Raw genomic sequence first — 22,665 nt, 5'->3', positions numbered from 1 at the left:
AACTCACTGAAAAACCTTCAGCTAATCCAAAATGCTGCAGCAAGAGTCCTGACAGGGACTAGAAAGAGAGAGCATATTTCTCCTGTTTTGGCTTCCCTTCATTGGCTTCCTGTTAAATCCAGAATTGAATTCAAAATCCTGCTCCTCACATACAAGGTCTTAAATAATCAGGCCCCATCTTATCTTAATGACCTTGTAGTACCATATCACCCTATTAGAGCACTTCGCTCTCGCTCTGCAGGCCTACTTGTTGTTCCTAGAGTATTTAAAAGTAGAATGGGAGGCAGAGCCTTCAGTTTTCAGGCCCCTCTTCTGTGGAACCAGCTTCCAGTTTGGATTCAGGAGACAGACACTATCTCTACTTTTAAGATTAGGCTTCAAACTTTCCTTTTTGCTAAAGCATATAGTTAGGGCTGGACCAGGTGACCCTGAATCCTCCCTTAGTTATGCTGCAATAGACGTAGGCTGCCGGGGATTCCCATGATGCATTGAGTTTTTCCTTTCCAGTCACCTTTCTCACTCACTATGTGTTAGCAGACCTCTCTGCATTGAATCATATCTGTTATTAATCTCTGTGTCTCTTCCACAGCATGTCTTTATCCTGTTTTCCTTCTCTCACCCCAACCAATCACAGCAGATGGCCCCGCCCCTCCCTGAGCCTGGTTCTGCTGGAGGTTTCTTCCTGTTAAAAGGGAGTTTTTCCTTCCCACTGTCGCCAAAGTGCTTGCTCATAGGGGTCATATGATTGTTGGGTTTTTCTCTGTATATATGAAGCGCCTTGAGGCGACTTTTGTTGTGATTTGGCGCTATATAAATAAAATTGAATTGAATTGAATTAAACATGTTTGTGGCTGTTACAGTAAAAAATAGAACTTTTTCTACTTGGATTTTATGTTTTTTGTCTGATTTTAGATCAATTGTGTTAATACAGTTTGTCAAAATGAAAACATAACTGTAAATTCAGACACGTGAGGCTGTGCTGAAAATAATGAACCAAACAAGGCAAATAAATCGTGTTAAAGGTGAAATGTGGAGGAAACATCAAGTGTGGTCAAAAATGGCCGATTATACCCTGGACCCCAGGGTTAAACTTTTTTTTTTTTTAAGTAACACAATAGTTACTTTTCAAGTAATTAAGTACTTTTAGAATCTTGTAACTCAGTTACTAACTCAGTTATTTTTTGAAGAACTAGTAACTATAATTAATTACTTTTTCAAAGTAACTTGCACAAAACTGATGACAGTTCATCACACGTGAAACGTTATTATTTAGTGGCCACATCTGAATTTACATCTAAAACAGTGACTTTGTGTTGTCATGATGTCATCACAACTGTAATTCAAAAGGCAAAATTCCATGTGCATAAAGTCACAGCGTGTGTTTGATACGTGTGCCAACTGTAAACATTTAATACTGTTTCTTCTAAACAGGCCACTTCACAGCGATGCTGCGATTATGTAGTGAAAACAGACGGATTTCTGAAGCTGTTTGGAAAACTGGTTGTAATTCATTTAGGCTGGCATGGTGCGGTCAGGTGGTCTTACATGTGTTCAACACTTCAGAGTTTGAGAAATTCTCGCATGCATCACATCAGCAGTGGATCTGCCTGATGTGATCTGCCTGCAAAATGCTTGTTTTCATTTGTTCTTTAAAATATCATCAAAGAAGAAATGAATTACAAGTAAAATCTGTTTCACAGCATCAAAGTGTGCAAACAAAGTATTTGTACTTTGAATTAATCTCGTGAACAAACAAAAGTCTTACTAAATGAAACTACTGCATGAATTTAAGGAAACTGATTCTTCATGGCTGCTCGTGAATGTCCGTCCATCCTTTTATGTTCACAGAACCAGATCCAAAGAACAAACGATCCACGTGTGCAAAATGATTTTTATTTGATCTTTTGCTCAGTCAAAAACACACTGAATATACAAGCAGTTAGACTGGATCTGATTGCAGCTATATTTCAAACTCATAAACAAACATTTATATAATAAATACTGTTTTTGCCCATGTGCTTAAATGTGATGGCCTTTTCTGTTGGAGCACATTTACAGTACACTATAAATAACTTTAAGAAATGAAGCACATTTCAGGCTGTGACTAAACAAACAAATCAAACTGGTATAAATATAGGTTCATCAGCAATAACCAAACTCCAGTCTTGTTGTGCAAATATGTATAATTGCAACAACGGTTGCTTCAGGGATGATGAATGATGCAGTTTAGCTAAGCGACCTGGCACACCAGCATTTTGCATATGGTCACCAATCGCCCTGCAGTCGCTCATGATTAACGTCATGGAAATGAAACTTCATATGTTCTGTGCACGCGCTCAGTCCAAACTTAGAGTTTGCTAAACAGCAGCACAAAACCTCGTTCGCTCGTTTTACTGTGATGCTATTCAAATATGATCCTGTGTCAGCCAATCAAACATCTCCAAAGGTGTATTTAGTGTGTGTCGTTCTCACTAGACGACAACATGACCGTGAACACAACGTGAGAGAAAACAGAGAATGGCTTTGCATATTCGTTTGTTTCAGGTGATCAACCATCATGGCAGCTGGACAGTGTAGTGGTGAGACCACACACCAGTCACAAGTTTGATTCCCTCCCAGTATCCAGTAAGGGCCCTGGCTAGGCCCCCCCATGCCGAACAGCACGGCTGCAGCTCGGCCGTTTCACTGCATGTCGTACTCTGTGTGAATGTGACCAATAAAGCTCGTTTCTTTGCTCCATGTCCAACCCAACCTAAGCCTGCCATGTGTCTTCACCAACAGTGTGAATAAAAAACCATCAGTTCAGTCTCTGATGGAGACACATCGCCATGTGGACGAGTGAAACTGACACAGGATCTGATGCTAAACCAAAAGGAAATCCATCCGTTTTCTATCGAGTTCTAGCTTTGACTCAAAGGCCTTCAAATAGGAACAGACCACAGGCCCACTCGGTTTGTCTGTGAACCGAGTGAAGCGCTGCATTTAAATGACATCAAATCGATCCACAGTCGATTATAAGGCCGTGTGTAAATACGTGTGATACTCGAGTGGGTTTAATCAAACTCACTACCCTAACAAAACACGTGAACTGCTCCCAGTTTGAATCATAACTCTGTTCTCTCTCATTCTGATTGGACCAGAGAAAAGTGTCAGAAGAGCCACGGGCGCAAAGAGCTTCCTGTTTCAAATCGGACATTTTAGAAGAACTTTCTCTGGGAATTCATTGGTACGGTGAAAAACAGATGCAGGTGAGTCTCTCCTGTGGAGAAGCTAAACAGACTGTGTCTGTGTTAGCTTCCATTAGTAATAATGACAGATGTGCCTTTACGCCCGGTGCTCTGCTCTGCTGGTATGCGGAAGTGATCGTAGGGGGTGGAGCCGGTGCTGGTGGAGGTGCAGTAGCCCCGGAGGCTCTCTGGGTCGTACAGGTGCTCCAGAGTGTAGCCGGCCAGGGAATATGCTGGATGCTTGTCCAGGTAGGGCCGCGTATGTGAGGGATAGAGGGCCGGAGCTGGTGTTGGGGAGCCTGAGCATGCCCCTGCACGACCAAAGGGATGTAACTGCAAAGAAAGGGGGGGCAGTTCTGTCTGGAGGTAGTCTTTGGGCTTATGGAGACACTCTGAACCTGGACTGTTGAGCTTAGACTGAGGGGCGGGGCTAGGCGTGGGGCTGGTCACCTGACTTAAACCTCGACACAACATGGTCTGTAAAGGCAGAGGCCCTTGAGTATACTCGGGCGTAAAGCAGGGCCCGGGGCCCTTGGGCAGTCCGTTTGCTGGCCCCAGCGAGGCCTCGGGGCCTTTGCGTAACTGCAGGCAACTTTCTTCTTCCTTGATCATCTGCTGCGTGGCTCGGATCAACGTCTCGATCTTGCTGGGCTCCTGTGGACTGCAGCGATAGCGGTCGGCTCGGTAGCGGTCCCCTGAGTCACTGGCTGAGCCTCCGTCTGGTGAGCTGACCGCGCTCTCCTCATCCCAGCCCCTGCCTGCAGAGGGAAGCAGTGACAGCAGAGGAAGCATGAATAAGAATTTGTAAGCTTAAGGTTGCTCCTTTCTTCCACTGAGATCTCTGCCAGTCATCGCCTGCATCAAACACCAAAACTATTCAGACCTACGACAGTCATGTGACCATCCACTCAGCACACACAGGAGCATCACGCGGATCCTGGCTGAAGACACGTGTACTCATGGCTTTACTGCAGATGATCATATATGTGAGGCTGTCATCACCATCATCACTCAGTTCCTGTGCTCCTCCCCTCACTAACACCTGTACCCTGCTACACCTGCAGCTCTGCTGCTGCCCATGTGACCCCGGCTGGTGTTAGCCAACACTGCTCAGCTGACCACACAGCTCATGTCTGCTGTGCAGTTTTTGTTTAGCTCAGTTTACCTCTGTCCTCAGAACTGCACTCTCTCCTCACTACAAGGACAATGTGAGCCCAGTTTTGTGCAGCACTGTCCACATGAGGAGATCACTGCCTGAGTCCAAAGCTTGTGCGTTTTGTCGCCAGCTCTGGAGCTCAACTCTGCAGAAACATATCACATGTGTGAAGACAGTGTTGAGGTGTACTGATCAAATGATTCTCCCACAGCTAACTGGGCTGACCACGCTGAATGCTTCTATGGGTTTGCTGAGCGGAGCGTGTGAGGGCTCTGGCCAGCTACACCCTGAGCTGCTCACCATGATGGCACTGACATACTGGACACTGACCTGGAGATGGAGTTTTGGAGTGAGCAGGTAAGCAGACAAGACACAATCTCTCTCTTTTTTCCAAGCAGCAGAGAAGCTGCAGGCGGAGCAGCCTTACATATGCTATCATGCAGGTGTAGATACAGGTGTCCTCAGCCAAACCCAAAGGGCATGATGTCCCACACTGCATGTGCTGTACCTCGTTAGGAGCAGCCAAGGGGTGCAAATGCACTTCATTAACTGATCATCAGAAAGTGTGTGTGTGTGTGTGTGTGTGTGTGTGTGTGTGTGTGTGTGTGTGTGTGTGTGAACTCCATCTGAGCCTCAGTTTGCATGTTAGGGCAGCATAGTTAGAAAAAGCCTGAAGCAGTATGGCTTATTAACAAATACATGTCAGTGTGGCTGTATGTGCTTTGGACAGATGAGACTTAGGCTACGTTCACACTGCAGGCGCATCAAATTCGATTTTTTGACCCTATGCGACCATCTATCCGATCATGGTGTGACAGTGTGAACGGCACAAATCCGATATCTTCAAATCCGATCTGGGTCACTTTCGTATGTGGTTCTGAATCGATACATATCTGATGTTTTAGAAAGCTGCTGTTTGATGGTCATGTCGCATTAAATCCGTCTTTTACGTCACTGACACAAGACAGACGCCAATTATCAGCGCCGGAGAAGACATCGCGAACGCTTCCTGACCATCCGGTGTAGATGTCAGTGAAACTGCTGGGAAGACAACGTTGGAGAAACGTGAACATTTTATTTGTACTGTATAATCTGCAGATTCTGACAGAAATCTGCAACTATCCTTTGAAGCAGCGCTCCTCTAAAACAGCAATAAGGATCATTATTAGGTTATTTACATTATTATGTAAATAACAAAATAACTTAAAGCAGAAATTGGGAAACGTAAAGTCCGAAGTCTTTATATTAAGGTCATCAGTCAAACAATACTGTTGGTCTGGGTCTAAACAGAGCGCGTTGTGTGTGACGTCTTCTTTTGCCGCTTTGAGCGTTCACACTAGAGCGCGTTTGCTGTCGCATTTTATTTGTAGTGTGAACGAGCAGACAAAAAAATCTGATTTGATCAAAAACTCAGAATTGAGCATCAAGACCTGCAGAGTGAACGTAGACTAAAGGTGAGACGTCTGGTCACAACATGTAGAAAACCAAACAGAAAGTTCATTGTGCTAAAGCCGTGCAGATTTAAACAGCCACAGCTCCATGAGAGAAAAGGCCTCACCGTGGTGGGTGTGCACAGCTGTGATGTGCGGCACGCCGCCGTCGTAGTCTTCGTAGTTCTCCAGCGAGCTCTTGCTCAGCGGTATGATGGAGCGGGCGGTGTCCCACCACGTCTCCCTGCCTGGTGGAGGAGCTCCTAGAAAATATCGGCCCGCCTCGCACCGCCCCCGCTCGCAGCTCTGACCCTGACCGTGGATGTGGCTGGCGATCTGGTCTTCAGACATGTTGTAGCAAAGTGTGCGAGGATCAGAGAATTGCCTGTAAACACAGGAGGCATCCACGCCTTCAGTCTGCTCCAGCAGTCGAGGGGAGGCCGAGTCTGTGAGCGGACTGCTGCCCCACGGACTGTCCTGGCCGGATTCGGAACGCTCTGTCTGGAAGCTGGAATACTGTGAGGGTGAGAGGAGGGAAGAAAGGGATGATCCAAAGACTGACTGCTGATTCTGGATGTTCAGCTACAGCACTTTGATCCAGAACAGGGAGAACAATACAGTATCCACATCTGAACCAAAGAGTAAAACAGTGAAATGTGGATTATTAAATATTAGGTCTCGCTCCTCCAAGTCTCTGTTAGTACATGACTTAATAACTGATCAACAAATTGATTTACTCTGCCTTACAGAAACCTGGTTGCAGCAGGATGATTATGTTAGTTTAAATGAATCAACACCCCCGAGTCATTCTAACTACCAGAAACCTCGAAGCACAGGCCGAGGGGGAGGTGTGGCAGCAATTTTTCACACCAGCCTATTAATCAGCCAAAGACCCAGACAGACTTTTAATTCATTTGAAAGCCTGATGCTTAACATTGTCCACCCCAGCTGTGAAACTCAGAAACCAGTCTTACTTGTTATCATCTATCGTCCACCTGGGCCTTACACAGAGTTTCTGTCTGATTTCTCAGACTTTATATCTAATTTAGTTCTGAGCTCAGATAAAATAATTATTGTGGGTGATTTTAACATCCATATAGATGCTAAAAATGACAGCCTCAACATGGCATTTAACCTGTGTTAGACTCAATTGGTTTCTCTCAAAATGTAAAAGAACCCACCCACCACTTTAATCACACTCTAGATCTTGTTTTAACATATGGCATAGAAACTGAACATTTAACAGTGTTTCCTGAAAACCCTCTCCTGTCTGATCATTTCTTGATAACATTTACATTTACAATAATTGATTACACAGCAGTGGAGAGTGGACTTTATCAAAGTAGATGTCTTTCTGAAAGCGCTGTAACTAAGTTTAAGAATATAATCCAGCCACTGTTATCATCGTCAATGCCCTGTACCAACACAGAGCAGAGCAGCTATCTGAACGCTACCCCAACAGAGGTCGATTATCTTGTTAATAATTTCACCTCCTCACTACGTACGACTCTGGATACTGTAGCTCCAGTGAAAACTAAGGTCTCTAATCAGAAGTACCTGACCCCGTGGTATAATTCTCAAACACGTACCCTAAAGCAGATGACTCGTAATCTGGAGAGGAAATGGCGTGTCACAAATTTAGAGGATCATCATTTAGCCTGGAGAAATAGTTTGTTGCTTTATAAGAAAGCCCTCCGCAAAACCAGAACAGCTTACTACTCATCACTGATTGAAGAAAATAAGAACAACCCCAGGTTTCTCTTCAGCACTGTAGCCAGGCTGACAAAAAATCAGAGCTCTTTTGAGCCAACCATCCCTTTAACGTTAACTAGTGATGACTTCATGAACTTCTTCACAAATAAAATTTTTATCATTAGAGAAAAAATTACCAATAATCATCCCACAGATGTAATATTATCTACAGCTACTCTTAGTACCATTGATGTTAAGTTAGACTCTTTTTCTCCAATTGATCTTTCTGAGTTAACTTCAATAATTACTTCCTCCAAACCATCAACGTGTCTTTTAGACCGCATTCCTACAAAACTGCTCAAAGAAGTCCTGCCATTAATTAATTCTTTGATCTTAAATATGATCAACCTATCTCTAATAATCGGCACAGGTGTCCAACTCCAGGCCTCGAGGGCCGGTGTCCTGCAGGGTTTAGATGTGTCCTTGATCCATCACAGCTGATTTAAATGGATAAATGACCTCCTCAACATGTCTTGAAGTTCTCCAGAGGCCTGGTAATGACTTCATCATGTGATTCAAGTGTGTTGACCCAGGGGGAGATCTTACACCTGCAGGACACCAGCCCTCGAGGCCTGGAGTTCGACACCCCTGGCTCACTGTGTCATTAAACTTGATAAAGCCAAAGCCGACTCCATACTGATCACGACTGACTATATTTGGTAGTTTCTCTTAGATTGACAGCCCTCGGTGGCCTGACTAATTCAGTACAGATCTAAGAAGGAGACCTGTAGATTTACACAGGTTATCCACATGGAAACAGACTCTTCAGAAAGTGTATTGCTAAGGTCTGGAAGAAGACCCAAACTGGTTAGTGAAGCTGTCTCAGGGGATGAATGTGTTCCTTCCTGGTCACTAGTTTGAGAGAAGAAACCAGTTCTTGAAGCCACGATCATGAACTCTGTGAATGATGGAGTAATGGTTCAGACCAGTCTCTGGATGTCTGCCACTAAAATTTATGATCAAAGCACCAGAAGAAGAAAAAGAAGAGGTGGCAAAAAAGTGTCTGACAAATTAAAGACATAATAAATCATTTTTTCCATTTTTTTATTTAAATCTAAAACTCGGTCCGGGTCTAACAATGCCTGCTGCTATCGGTGCACACTGTCTCCTTCAGCAAGGAGCGCAGCTGCAGCGTTGCTCCCACGTCCCAACCAGGCAGCAGTGCAGTAACGTGTTCATACCTCACTCTGAGACCTGCACTCACCTGTGTATATGGCGAGAGCCTGGCTTTGCTCTTGGGCCGTGATGCTCGGCTCTTGGCAGTTCTGCAGTTGTCTGTGAGGCTGCTCGTGCAGGGGAACGAGGCCTTGGATGTGGGCTGGTCCAGAGAAAGCTGGAGGCCTTTATATTCTGTCTCCCTAAAGACACACAAGCAGAAAAGCCCAGAGGTACAGTGCATAGATGTGGAGAGCTTCTCATGTAAAGACTATTTATTAAAGAAGGCGATGAGCTGCATTTTCTCTGGGTGCAAAAAGTCAATAACATCTGTTGAGCAGTTAGAGTGATGTGAGAGACCGAGCGATGTGTCTGCAGGTTTTGGGTGGTGCTGAAAGAACCGGAGCTGCTTGTGTTACCAGAGGGATCCACTGAGGCGGCCAATTGAATACACCGGCAGATTAAAGGTTATATCTCGCTCAATCAGACCCGCAGGACAAACTTGGCGTCCCACTGCTGGGAAATGGGAATTGATTTCTTGCTAAAGTGTTCTCAACATGGATGATGAATGGAGTTCGAGACAACAGAAAACCTCTACACAGTTTATTTGAGACAAACAGTGATCTCTCTTCTGTCTCAGTCTCTGTAAACACAGCTCAGACACACAGGCTGTGCTTCGCTTACATTTGGAGAATCCTAAAATAAGAGGAGCATACGCAGCGGCTCTGCCGGGCATCCCAGAGAAATCCCACATTTGATCTTTTCCCAGCTGTAGTGCCTTTCATGTGAACGTGTTCCTGTGGTTCTTCATACAGAGTGGTTTAAAGACTGAAACACCCAGCAGAGCTGCTGCGGTCGCATGCATTTGCTGCAGACATTTAAAGAATTGCTAAATTACTGTCAAGTGGAGGTATTAGGTGTAGAGGTCAGTGGGAGTTCACATGCAGGTGAAGTATCCTCATCACCTCTGCTATCAGTGGCTGTGTGACCAAAGCTACGGGGCAAACCAGCTCTGCTGCTGATAGCAACACTCCACAAAAGCCTGCGCGCTCCTTATCGCTGCCTTTTGTCGTGGAAAAATCAGACAGAGCGAGAGGACCACGCGGCTTCTTCTCCATCATCACTACATAAGAAAATATATTAAGAGGAGAAATGAGCCTTATGAGGCTTCGTTCCCTTTACAGCGAGCTGGGGCCGTAAATGCTCATCATCTTTACAAGATATCAATTAAAAGGCCGTAAACAGAAGCCGTCAGGGCTGCGATGCAGGACGTGCAGCAAACGTGTGTCAAGCTGTTCTTTGCTTGTAAATGCAGTAAGTCAAGCTGCTTAATGGAGGCTTTTTATGGGCCTTATTCATTCATTTAGGCTCTTGTACATCTGTGAAATACACACATCGGGGCAGTAAATAATAAATAAAGGAAATCCTTTAGTTACTGACAGAGAGAGCGGCTCATGTCGGCACTGATCGGCTTCAAGAACAAGCATTTGACTGTGTGTTTATGGCCTGATGGTCCCAGCATGGTCAGCTGCTTTCTTTACACCTGCCAGACTGACTGCAGGTAACAGCCAACAAAGGACTCAGACACTCTGACATCACCAGCATATCTACTGATAACACAGGAATGTCTCTGTCATCAGAACGAGGGAAAAAACACAGTTATGGTTTCTGAGAGAAATCCTGATCGTTTGTTTCAAAGGAACAACAATAATAATAAAAGAAAAAGGGACAAACTTGAGTTAGACGGCCTGATTCTGAAAACAAGGCTTTAACAAACATCTCAATTAACCTCCAGAGAATAGCTGTTGTTTGCACAGCGTCTCAGGACCAATGTTATCAAAGCACAGACAGCAGACCTGCCCTGGACACACCTGCTGCTTCACTCCACCTGCATGGAAAACACTGACGTCTCCTGCACTTCAGTTTCAGTGATTCACACACAGCACTAATTGGACCTGGGCTTGAAGAATCACCAGACGTGTCCAAATCAACCCGTCCTGTTCAAAATATGACTGGCAGGACTGGTCGTAGGCAGACGTGCTGCAGCTCTGTGTCCTTCACAGGCAAAGAGCAGAGACATGAGCACCTGCAGCGCCTCCACTTCTTTGTTTCCACATTAGAATCTCAGCAGCTTTATCAGCTTTGCTTTGAGCTGGTGCTAAAGAAAGATGTTTGTGTGTTCATCAGTGTGTCCTGCTGTAACCTGAGGCTGTTTACTGGCAGCTGTCAAACATCAAAATCCATTTAAGTGTAACAAATGACCTTTTACAGGGAGTAATTAAGTAATGTAATGGATTACTTCAAAACAATGAGTAATATTCTTTGAGTAAGAAGCCTAACACTGGTGACAGCAGACTGGGTGGAATTACAGAGGTTTATACTGGTTTCTCAGGAGTGCCACAGACGTCCTGAGCAGAGACTGAGCAGGAGAGAGATCACATATATTCATCTGCTTTGTGTTTCCTGGTGTGTGCTGAGTGCTGCTAGCAGCTAAACACTAAGTAAAGTGGAGGAGAATGAAACATCAGCGTACAGTCACTGTTCTCTGTCTCTCAGGCACTAAGATTTCACAGTGGGTTCATGGAGCGTCCTAAACTCTGCACTGTAACCATGTAGTGCATCTGTTCATGGGGCTACGTGCAGTGAACGTGCAGTTAATGTGCAGTTAACATGTACTGTCACTTTCATTAATTTCAGCATCAAAAATGTTTTAAAAGTCAATTCAGATATTGCAGCAGTTTAAGACTCTGCATGTCAACATGTCAGCGTCTCCACGGACACACGTTAAATACACCTGTGACTGTTCTCACTCAGTCATTTTATAGTCATTATATGTATACATATATATATATATATACATATATATATATATGTATATATATATACGTATATATATATATATACATATATATCTTTGTATATATATATATGTATGTATATATATATGTATATATATATATACATATATATATATATACATATATATGTATGTATATATATATATATATATATACATACATATATATGTATATATATATATATATATGTATATATACATATATATATATATATATATATATATATATATATATATATATATATATTATACATATATATATTCGCCTGCTCTGACGAATATATATATTCGTCAGAGCAGGCGACACTGAAGGAAAATGTTTCTTCTTCACTCACTCTGTATTAACAGACCTCTCTACTGAATCATACTTGCTATTAATCTCTGTGTCTTCCACAGCATGTCTTTATCATGTCTTTATCGTGTCTTTATCCTGTCTTCCTTCTCTCACCCCAACCAATCACAGCGATGCGGCTGAGTGGTCAGTATAAACAGTATAAATGTCCTCGTACATCAGTCCATTTACGTCTCATCTGACCATTTTTATTTTTCTGCATCCGTGTAGATGAGTGCTTCTGACAGAACAAATGTGCGTTCACCTGTGACGTTGCAGTCCTCCCGACTGACTGACAGTGTAACGCTGTGCTCTTGCTGTCAGTCTCACGACCACGAAAGTGGTTCTTCTTCTTCTACTAATTCATGAGCATCATAGTCATTAAATAAGCGCTGCTAACCCGTTAGCTTTGTCTTTTGCATAGATCAAAATGCAGACTGTAACCAGCTGAGCGATAAATATCCTGCTGTCTGTATCAAACAAAGAGCTTTCCCTCAGATCTATTCCTCATGCTGCATGCCATCTTCATCACCGGATGATACTGAGGGATATTTCATGTGATCTTTGGCAACATCAGATACAGCCTTAATTGTTCCAACAAGTCTTCTGAGCATCAGTCTGATCTTGAACCGTGTCTCACAGAGGAAGCTGAGTGTTTGGGAGCTGCTACAGAGACTCACGTGAGAACATAGTTGACGCTGACGATGCAGTGAGGTCTGGATGAGCGGCTGTTGTGGACGATGGTTGCATAACTCTGAACCCAGACCCAGCCGCCATGCTTGGCCAAGAAACGGTAGTACTTGGTAGTGACCTGACCTTTGACCAGCACTGAAACACGAGAGCCAGAAAACAACAGGTCAGAGAAACAAATTACAGCAAAAGATACGAACATGTTCACATCGTAGCAACAAATTACAGCTCAGGGTGGAATTACACGAAGATCTAAACTAAAACAACTGGAACTAAAACAACTGGAACTAAAACAACTGGAACTAAAACAACTGGAACTAAAACAACTGGAACTAAAACATGTGTTTATTTACTTTTGTATTGTTTGGTGCTCTTATTGTCTAAATGAACAACGAATGTGTTTATGGAACATCTGTTCAATAGTGCTGTAACACTGTTACACCATATTATACTGTGTGTGTGTGTGTGTGTGTGTGTGTGTGTGTGTGTGTGTGTGTGTCTGTGTGTCTGTGTGTGTGTGTGTGTGTGTCTATGTGTCTGTGTGTGTGTGTCTGTGTGTGTGTGTGTGTGTGTGTGTCTGTGTGTGTGTGTGTCTATGTGTCTGTGTCTGTGTGTCTGTGTGTGTGTCTGTGTGTGTGTGTGTGTGTCTGTGTAAGATGGTAAAACAAACTAACTCACACAAATGATGAGCACAGCGCAGGTGGAAGCAGTCACAGCTGTGGACGTGATGATAGAGAGTTTTCTCGATTAGATCCTGAGGCTCATAGCCTGTCAGCTCTGCAACCCTGGAACACACACACACACACACACACACATCTCATCATTTGCAGAGACTCACTCTAAATACAACAACTTTTGTTTCCTTTTTCTACTCAAACTTTAAACTTTACTATGAAATGTAAGAATGTTCACGATGTAAACAGATTGATGTCCCCACAGCATTACTAACACAAGTACTGCTGACACACACACACACACACACACACACACACACACTATCAAGTATAAATGGCCCTACGAGGTCAGATGAACTGCAACCAAAGGAAACAGCAGCAAATAGAAAAACAAACATAAAGGAAGTAAAAAAGTTGAAAAAGTTGAATAAAGGACAAGTGAAGAACTTGATGGCACTGAGACGCTGCAAAAAGAGGAACGTTTGTGCTGTGATGAAGAAAAAAATCCCATGACTGTAAATAAATGTTTACTATCCGTCACTCCTGCACAGACTGTCTGCAGAAACTCGTTTCTGTTGTGTTTTATGTGCTTTTTTTAATTTGCTGGTGTTTTCTTTGATCGTACTTTCTGTATTTCTACAGGCCCTCACACAAACGTGTATCAAGCAAATACCAAAAACAAATGCTGTGATTGAGTACTTCCCCTTCCTGGTTTCTGAAAGCTGAGGTCTAAGGAAACAAAGCCAGTGACATCTTTGAGTCTGGAAGGCGTCACAAAGCCAGCTTTGTGACTCCAATGAAAGACGCTGAGTCGTATCCACATGTGGAGAAAACTGGGAACAACTGGGAAACTTCCCAGAAGTGTCTGGCCAACCAACATGACTCTAAGAACACATCCGTGACTCCAGGAGGTCACAACGAACTCAGAGCAACATCTAAAGAAGAGCAGGCCTCACTTCCCTCAGTTATTGGTGTCTGTGGGAGAGCTGTACGGCAAACTCTGTGCTGACCAACAACAACAACAACACAAAGACACTCTGATGGTCCCCAAGACTTTGGGGAAAACAATACAAAAGCTGACCTTTGGGGAACGTCTGAGTCCCATACATGTGGTACAACACAGCATGTCAGTTACAGATGGAGGTCTTTGTCCTAACTGATGGAACCATAAATTGTGCTCTATGTAAGAACATCCTGCTATCAGTCAAGCTCACGTCCACGTCTGAACACTCAGAAGAAACCAAACGTACGTTCTGGCCTCGCTTTAACATCTCAGGCGGGTCGTTCGTGTGTGAAAACAATTGTGTAAAAGCTAAGAGATCAGGAAAGGGCCAACCTACACACGCCTCTGTGAGCTGCAGACGCTGAGCGGACGTACCGTGAGTCGAGGAAGATGAGCTTCATGTCCAGACTGGCTCTGAACATGAACATGTTGCTGTGCAGTTTGATCTCAGTGATGGCGCTGGGCGGGAGCGAGTGGCCGACAGCCACCAGCCCGATGTTCTGATAGCAGCCGTCAAACGGAGACATGTCCAGGCTGTACTGTCGAATCTTCAGGTAGCCGCTGCAGTGGATCACCTGGGCCAAGCGGACACAGCAGGTAACAACATCAGTCACACGGAGGGCCGTGATATGTTTGACGAGCTGAGGCCGTGACCTGATGTCAGGTTTTAGAAATATCCTGTCTCAGAGTGAAAAACTAGTTCATGCATTTATTACTTCCAGGCTGGACGACTGCAATTCATTATTATCAGGAAGTCCTAAAAACTCACTGAAAAGCCTTCAGCTAATCCAAAATGCTGCAGCAAGAGTCCTGACAGGGACTAGAAAGAGAGAGCAGATTTCTCCTGTTTTGGCTTCCCTTCATTGGCTTCCTGTTAAATCCAGAATTGAATTCAAAATCCTGCTCCTCACATACAAGGTCTTAAATAATCAGGCCCCATCTTATCTTAATGACCTTGTAGTACCATATCACCCTATTAGAGCACTTCGCTCCCGCTCTGCAGGCCTACTTGTTGTTCCTAGAGTATTTAAAAGTAGAATGGGAGGCAGAGCCTTCAGTTTTCAGGCCCCTCTTCTGTGGAACCAGCTTCCAGTTTGGATTCAGGAGACAGACACTATCTCTACTTTTAAGATTAGGCTTAAAACTTTCCTTTTTGCTAAAGCATATAGTTAGGGCTGGACCAGGTGACCCTGAATCCTCCCTTAGTTATGCTGCAATAGATGTAGGCTGCCGGGGGATTCCCATGATGCATTGAGTTTTTCCTTTCCAGTCACCTTTCTCACTCACTATGTATTAACAGACCTCTCTGTATTGAATCATATCTGTTATTAATCTCTGTCTCTCTTCCACAGCATGTCTTTATCCTGTCTTCCTTCTCTCACCCCAACCAATCACAGCAGATGGCCCCGCCCCTCCCTGAGCCTGGTTCTGCTGGAGGTTTCTTCCTGTTAAAAGGGAGTTTTTCCTTCCCACTGTCGCCAAAGTGCTGCTCATAGGGGGTCATATGATTGTTGGGTTTTTCTCTGTATCTATGAAGCGCCTTGAGGCGACATTTGTTGAATTGAATTGAATTGAATTTTGTGCTCTTTCACGTTGTTTCAGTGTGTTCGACTTTCCTGTGAGACGAGAACACTGGACAGAGGTCAACATGACGTGGATGCTGTCGCTGCCACAGCAGCACACTGCAGTCAGTACGACTTGCTGGCCAGCAGACGTGTTACTCTACAACTCTCGAGCCATATTACTGCAGGGTTGGCCTGTGCTGGGATATGTGGTGGTTTATCTTCCAGAGCTACACGTACATATGTGCATGTCATTGTCCTTCACTGAACACTTGTGTGCTCCTAAAAGCTGCACGTCTGTTTGAGCTCGAGTGTGTGTGCACATTATTTCCTGTCATCGCTAACTCTGAAAGTTTGCTGTTGTGTGGCTGACGAGGGCAGCAGCACTCTGTTACCTTGTAGCCTCCACAGGTGAGACCAGCATTTCTTTTAGCAAGGACACACTTCATTCTGAGAAAGAAGGAGCGCTCCATCTCATATTCTGCAGAGACATAAAAGCTCACATGACCTGAGCTGCACAGTGATGCCGTACACAGAGGACACGTGTAGATGGCTGGTTACCTTGGACAAAGTGGGAGTGGTAAGGCTGGTGCGCTGTGAGGACCGCTATCATTTCATCGTGGTCTGCTGGGTGGATGTACTCGTAGATGCTGTTTCCTGTCAACTCTACCTGTTGAAAGGAACATTCAGCTCACAGCTATGACATATCAGGGGGAAGCGACCACATCAGGTGTGTCAGACCAACCTGTGACAGGCCCAAGTGCACTGACGCTGTTTCTGATATGTACATGATTTTCCCATCAGGAGCAACCACAAAAATGAAGCCATCTAACGTCTGGAAGAAACGGTACAGGGTAGAAAAGGTGTTATTGCACAGGTACAAAGCAGTTTCTCTTTTTAGTTGGATCTGTGTGATCATCTGTTTCTGTGTAGCTGCACATTTTAGGGCCAATTACGACGGTGGAGTCGGACTGTTTCCCTGCTTTGATGAAACTTGGCTGTGGCTGCATTCCTCCTCAGCTCTGTGCAGACTTGACTTGTTAGAGACAAAGACGGCTTCATGCACGAGGAGAACGCGGCCTCCGTGCACTCTGGAAAAAGAAATTCTGCATGTTTTCCCTCCGGTCTGTGTTAGCAGGCTTGTCAGCTCGTTTGGTTTGCCTGAACCTAACGTGACATGTTCCCAGGATTAAAACTGGAGACTAGCATGGCTGGAAATCTACACGTGGTTATTAAAACCTCAGCATCATGAAGACCCTCCAGCTCAGACTCATGCAGCGTAATGAGAATCCATGTACCTGTTGACTCTGTGTTCAAATGTTTTTAAACTATTGATCCTGCTGTGTGGTCATGATGGAAGCTGCCTTTGGAAAACCATTCCCTGTTTCCTCGTGTTACTGTTAGATTTTCCAGTATTTCCTGCATTAGATGCTCAGCTGTTCACCTAAAAACGTATCAACAAATAGGAAACACTGCACACTTATCAGGAACAACTACTATTGTTGCTGTGCTGCTTCTCATGCAGGGCCAGCGCTGTTCACGTGTTTCCTCCGTTGTCGTTATGACTGATCGAGGCGAGCTACCCTCTGCTTCAGCCTGCAGCCGCACACAGCCCGGCTCCATTGTGCTGCGGCTGATGGAGAGGCTGCAGGCTCTGTGCGTGACCACGAATGTGTTCAGCTCATTTCACACTGAAAGCACAAGAATGAAGGCAGCAGGAGGCATGTGGCAGCAGCCACCCGACCCCCAACAAACCTGCGTTGCCAGGCTGAACAACGATAATAATAAAGTGCACATGCAGTTTAAGTAGCAGTACTGATAGCAGTGAGTACCTGTAAGAGGTGGGAGCCTAGTTCCTGGCTGAGCCCATCCAGAGAGCTGCTGCGGCTAACGTGCCCCCAGGACTCCCCCAGGCCTGCGGATCAGCCAAAACAGGTAAGTGTAAAAAACACGCAGTTTGTTCTTTGTTCCAGATAAATAACACAACTCATCACAGTTTTAGTTTGGGAGCACTGACAACAACCAAACTGCGCCCTATAAACGGCTTTCCCATGATCCGCTCCGATCAACAGCAAGCATATGTCCGGACAAACAAGAGTCTTTACTTCCATAAGTGAACTGCTAATTCTGCGGAAAGCGAAGGCATCTCTGAAATTAAACGGGACTCCAAATGTTCCTTAAAATCTGCCCAGTTTAAACTCTAAGTCTGGAGTTTGTGGCCCGCAGCGCTAAAAATACAGCGAAGCCCAAAATAAGTGAAGGATCGGGAAAATACTTCCACGAGCCCCTCAAACGCAGACAGAAGCGCGCAGACAGAAGCGCGCAGACAGAAGCGCGCAGGCCCGGCGCGCGTCGCAGGGCCCGGCGCGCCCAGCTGCGGCAGCGGGGCGCACTTCCATGCAAAGCCCGCTCTGCAGAGCAAACAGACGGCGTGCAGCGACCGGAGCCGCTTCACGTTTGCGTGACTACACACAGTCAAATAAACCCAGTGCACAGACCGAAATATCAACGTCCACGGAAACTCAGTAAAAACACTGAAATGATTTACGGCGTTCAGCAAAAACAACACGCGGAGGGACGCTGCTGCAGGCCCGGATGGTCGTCACGTCACAGAAACAGAAATATGAATTCTGATTGTTCGGAAGAAACGGACACAAGAAACTGACCCGGGGTTATCGTAAAGTATTTCCACGGACAGCTTCCTGATATCGTGGGGACGCCACTGTAACGCTACCATCACCGAGGGGCAGACTCCACAACAGGCCTGTCAGCGTGGGGTGCGCTCTGCGGATAAACCCACGAACCGTGACCCAGAGATCAGGATATTTTGTATTATTATTATTGTCCCTCTCACGCGCTAGCTTTTTACATTTTACCTTAAAAACCAACAAACAGATTTATCGGCAACAATGCAAATATATACCTGTGTATATATAAATATACGAACAGCTGCTTGTTTTATACACGATCTATATTCAACATAAATATATTATATATTTATGTTGAATATATATAATATATTATAATATAACATAATATATAATATATTATATTATATTTTATAATAAAATATAATATATAATATATTATATTAATAATATATAATATATAATATATAAATATATTATATATTATATATTATTAATATAATATATAATATATAATATATTTATATAATATAATATATTTAACATAAATATATTATATATATTTAACATAAATATATATAATATTTAAATAAAAATCGAGTAAAGACATAATTAATTAAAAATATATTATTATAATACATTTAAAAATATAAGCGTCTCACATTGGTGACATTAAAAACGTAAAATAATTTCATGTCCAACAGTTACACAGAGACAAACTTTATGAGCACAGTTTGGTTGCACTGTGTGAAGCTTTAATGTGAAATCAGCCAATTAGTGTAAACAAACGGGAATAATGAAAAACTTCAGCAGGAATGTTTTTAAAAATCTGATGAATAATATTTGGACTCTGAGCCACGCGCTGACGAGGCGGTTAGAAAGAAGCAGGAACATTTTTCCCGTCATGCTTTCCTTTATTTGACGCGTTTTTGAAGCTCAGACACGAGCTAATTAAATGGAAACAGTAAAAACACGCAGACATCCTCCACGCGTGCAGGATGGGGTGACTGTGCCACACGGTTATTCATGTGCGGTGCGTGTGGCCTTAGAAAAACTGAGGACAACTCTGGCTCTGCTACTGTGGCGACATTTATGCCACGCTCTGGGTCCACGGGGTCCACAGTAGTTCTGCGTGATGCCTCTATGTTGATTCATTCATTCGTGTTCTTCCAGGTGACAGAGTCCCACGGACTCACTGCTGGTGTCTTCATAACCATCAGACCTGAAGCAGACCGAGGATCAGCGTGTTCGTCACTGTCATCCCACGGAAGTGACGGGTGTGTTTTAATGACGTTCATCCCTCCAGACTGAGCTTTTTCATCTATTAGATATTTTTCCTTCAATCTGTTGACCTTCACAGAGTCGCGGTTACCGACTGTCCTGAATTACATCACTGTCTGTGATTTTGCTTTGAATACATCCCACGACTGCCCCGCTTTCCACAGTGATTCTGCTCATATTTATATTCAATAAAGATCCATTTCCAGCGAATGCGAGCGTGATCGTGGGAGCAGTTTGAAGCAAAGTCCAGTTGGACGTTATTTTGCATTATGTGAAACCAGTGCCTCCCAGTTTGGAACACACCGACGGTGATCATGTTCCAGTCAGCTCCATCCACACCGGCCAGGCCCGACGGGGACCCCACGGAGAAACAGACCCCACAATCTCGATTTCGTTTCCACTAAATTCTATTTTTCCTGATCAGAATATTAAAAAGTCAGCAGCATTATGATTCCTGAAAAATCAAAGCGCCAGAATATATATGGAAACACGCGAGTGAAAGCCTCGAGGCCGTGTTTATTTCACCACAGCGAGCTGTTAGATGAAGCGGGATATTTACTCACAGAAAAAAACTCCACTGTGCCGAGTTTGGGATCTGCTGTGAAATGTAACGTTTGCTTTCTGAACAAATTTAAAAAGTAAAGTTGATTTAAAAATATTTAATTAAAAATATTAGAAATTAAATAAAAATACCCACGCACGAAGAAAAATGTGCTTCTTGTTGTTGTTAAACGTTCACAGACCAAACAGAATAAAGAGACGCTCGTGTAACAAATCCACGTAACAGTTTTAAACACAAGTTTATTTACCGTGCTGTGATTATTATTAGTATGATTCTCTCTTCATTACTTATTAAAGGCAGCGCACCCACCTTCGGGGAAGACCACTCTCATCTTCAGGTAGCTGGTCGTGAGCCGGATGATCGAGGCTTTATCCAGCTGGGAGGTGATGGCGGAGGGCAGCGGCAGCAGTTTGGCCAGTTCATAAAACTCACTGTTTTCCTTTTCCCGGCGCGTCCGGGCCGCGTTTTTCGACTTCTCCTTCATGTTTCTGCGTCAGCGCCGATCCACGCTCATAGCAAAGCAGACGGCTCCCTCCGCGCGGCCTATACGTCGCTGGCGCGTGCACTCCCGCCCATACTTCCAGGTGCTTCGGGGCTGACGGTGAACGGGTCCCGGTTACTCCTGTCCGCGTGAGGCTCAAAGCTGAAAGCTCAGCCGTGGACTCATCACGCTGAGACCTCGGAGCGCCGCGCACAGAAGGCCCTGCGAGGGTCAAAATAATAATAATAAACTCAAAAATAATTTATTTTATTCACAGGCGCGATCAGTCTGCGTGTAACAGCTCCACGAGTGGGTAGAGGACTCAGAGGGCCGCAGAGACGCTGACAGCTGTTCCCGCTCACCTCACTTTCTAACCTGTTGGTTTTCACGCGGTCTCCAAGAAAGCTCCGCACGCGCACATCCTCCATCCCGTGTGATTTTCTGGCGGCGCATCCACAGCCTGCTCTGTGCCGTGGGCACGAAGGCCTGCTGCTATTGGACGACTGCGCGCATACCTATTGGTTAGTCTATGTACCGAGGCCTCCAGGAGGAAGGAGATTGGCTACTGAACAACTTCACCTCTGTCCTGAGGCTCCAACGATTCCTGGGAAACAGCATTAAAACCGCCGTGTGTATGTGTGTGTGTGTGTGTGTGTGTGTATATATATATATATATATATATATATATATATATATACACACACTTTATTAAAATATTTATTATCTACAAAAAATAAAAACAGAAGAAAATGTTGCTTAAAAAGTTTTCTAACAGCGACAGTGAGAGCTTCTTTATTCACATGCATCTTGTCTTTTGGGTTTTCATTTTTTTATATTCATATTTTATTCATTTATCTGCTTATTTATTCATTCATTTGTATTTATTTGTTTATTTTGTATTTATTTATTTGGTTTGTTATCGCCACAGGCCACATCTGTGGTCTACATGGCGATTTGAGGGATGTCAAAGCCGGATCAGGGACAGTGATGCATTTTTGTTTTCTCAGCACAGAAAAACTTTGAATACGAGGATTTCTAAACGTGTAAATTGTAGAAGTCGCTTCACCTCAGCAGAGACACGAGCCATTGTGAGTTGGTGATACGGTCACGTCCTCTGTGGGAATAATGAACAAACAGTTTCAAAGCAAACATCCAGGCCGTGCGTGTTCCCCCGTGTTTGTCTCACCGTGGGTGGACAAAGGAAATATGCTGTTGGAGCATCACGCGGGTTTTGCTTTAACTTCTTGCACATTGTTGTCCTGAAAACCTCATAGTTTCATTCTGCAGCTGTCTGCTGTCCCACGAACGGGACACGATCACGCCACGAGCAGAAAAGAAGCAAGTCTTCGCATTTTCCTTTAGTAAACTGTCACCAGAATACCTCAGCACACGACAGGAGGCTTAAACCCCGCTGACGAGCCACGCATCACCCTGTGTGTGTGTGTGTGTGTGTGTGTGTGTTGCAGCGCTCGGTTCCTGCCTGCAGTGAGAAAATCACCCCGGACGCCGGAGGCACGCGGAGCGGTTGACGCCGGTTTAACCTTCGCTTCTGCGGGTAATTGCGGGTAATTAAACTGCGTGTGTGGAAAATATGATGAGCGAAAATACTCCATGTGATTGCCAGCCGGGACAGAAACACGCAAAGCATTGTGAAAAGATCAGAGGCGTGGACTGCGAGGCGAGATTAATGTCTCTGCGAGCTGGGCTGATGGTAAAGTCAGAGTTTTCTGCGTGGCTCTTTTCACCGTGGGAGCTGACACGTAATCCGGTGGAAGCGCCCCGTTTTCACGGCTGCTTTCATTTACAGACTCTGTTACGAGTGGCGTGGATTCTCTGGCGGGAACGCGCAGAGCCGC

The 22,665-nt window shown here is 44.4% G+C and overlaps 1 protein-coding gene across 1 annotated transcript; it reads right to left on the bottom strand.

Annotated features, from left to right (window-relative positions):
• Window positions 1–1,705: 1,705 nt before the first annotated feature.
• Window positions 1,706–21,460, bottom strand: sim1a (SIM bHLH transcription factor 1a). The gene is made up of 11 exons (XM_085176472.1): window positions 20,638–21,460; window positions 17,670–17,752; window positions 16,583–16,672; window positions 16,399–16,507; window positions 16,233–16,318; window positions 14,651–14,850; window positions 13,277–13,383; window positions 12,589–12,736; window positions 8,770–8,923; window positions 5,942–6,329; window positions 1,706–3,985 (listed from the first exon to the last, which is right to left on the bottom strand). The coding sequence occupies exons 1-11, from the start codon at window positions 20,810–20,812 to the stop codon at window positions 3,291–3,293; spliced, it is 2,235 nt and encodes a 744-aa protein (XP_085032598.1). The 5' UTR covers window positions 20,813–21,460; the 3' UTR covers window positions 1,706–3,290.
• Between the last annotated feature and the right edge of the window lie 1,205 nt (window positions 21,461–22,665).

This window comes from Neolamprologus multifasciatus, chromosome 11, assembly GCF_963576455.1.
Source record: "Neolamprologus multifasciatus chromosome 11, fNeoMul1.2, whole genome shotgun sequence".
In the NCBI taxonomy this organism is placed as follows: Eukaryota; Metazoa; Chordata; class Actinopteri; order Cichliformes; family Cichlidae; genus Neolamprologus; species Neolamprologus multifasciatus.
The sequence above is the reverse complement of the archived record's forward strand: the minus strand, read 5'-3'. Positions and strand labels throughout refer to the sequence as shown.

Bases quoted from the DNA above. Each gene is read 5' to 3' on its own strand.
- sim1a (XM_085176472.1), bottom strand. From the start codon at position 20,812: ATGAAGGAGAAGTCGAAAAACGCGGCCCGGACGCGCCGGGAAAAGGAA. The intron at 17,753-20,637 runs GTGGGTGCGCTG...GCTGATCCGCAG, and splicing joins GAGAGTGGTCTTCCCCGAAG to GCCTGGGGGAGTCCTGGGGG. The intron at 13,384-14,650 runs GTACGTCCGCTC...TGTGTGTTCCAG, and splicing joins CTCATCTTCCTCGACTCACG to GGTTGCAGAGCTGACAGGCT.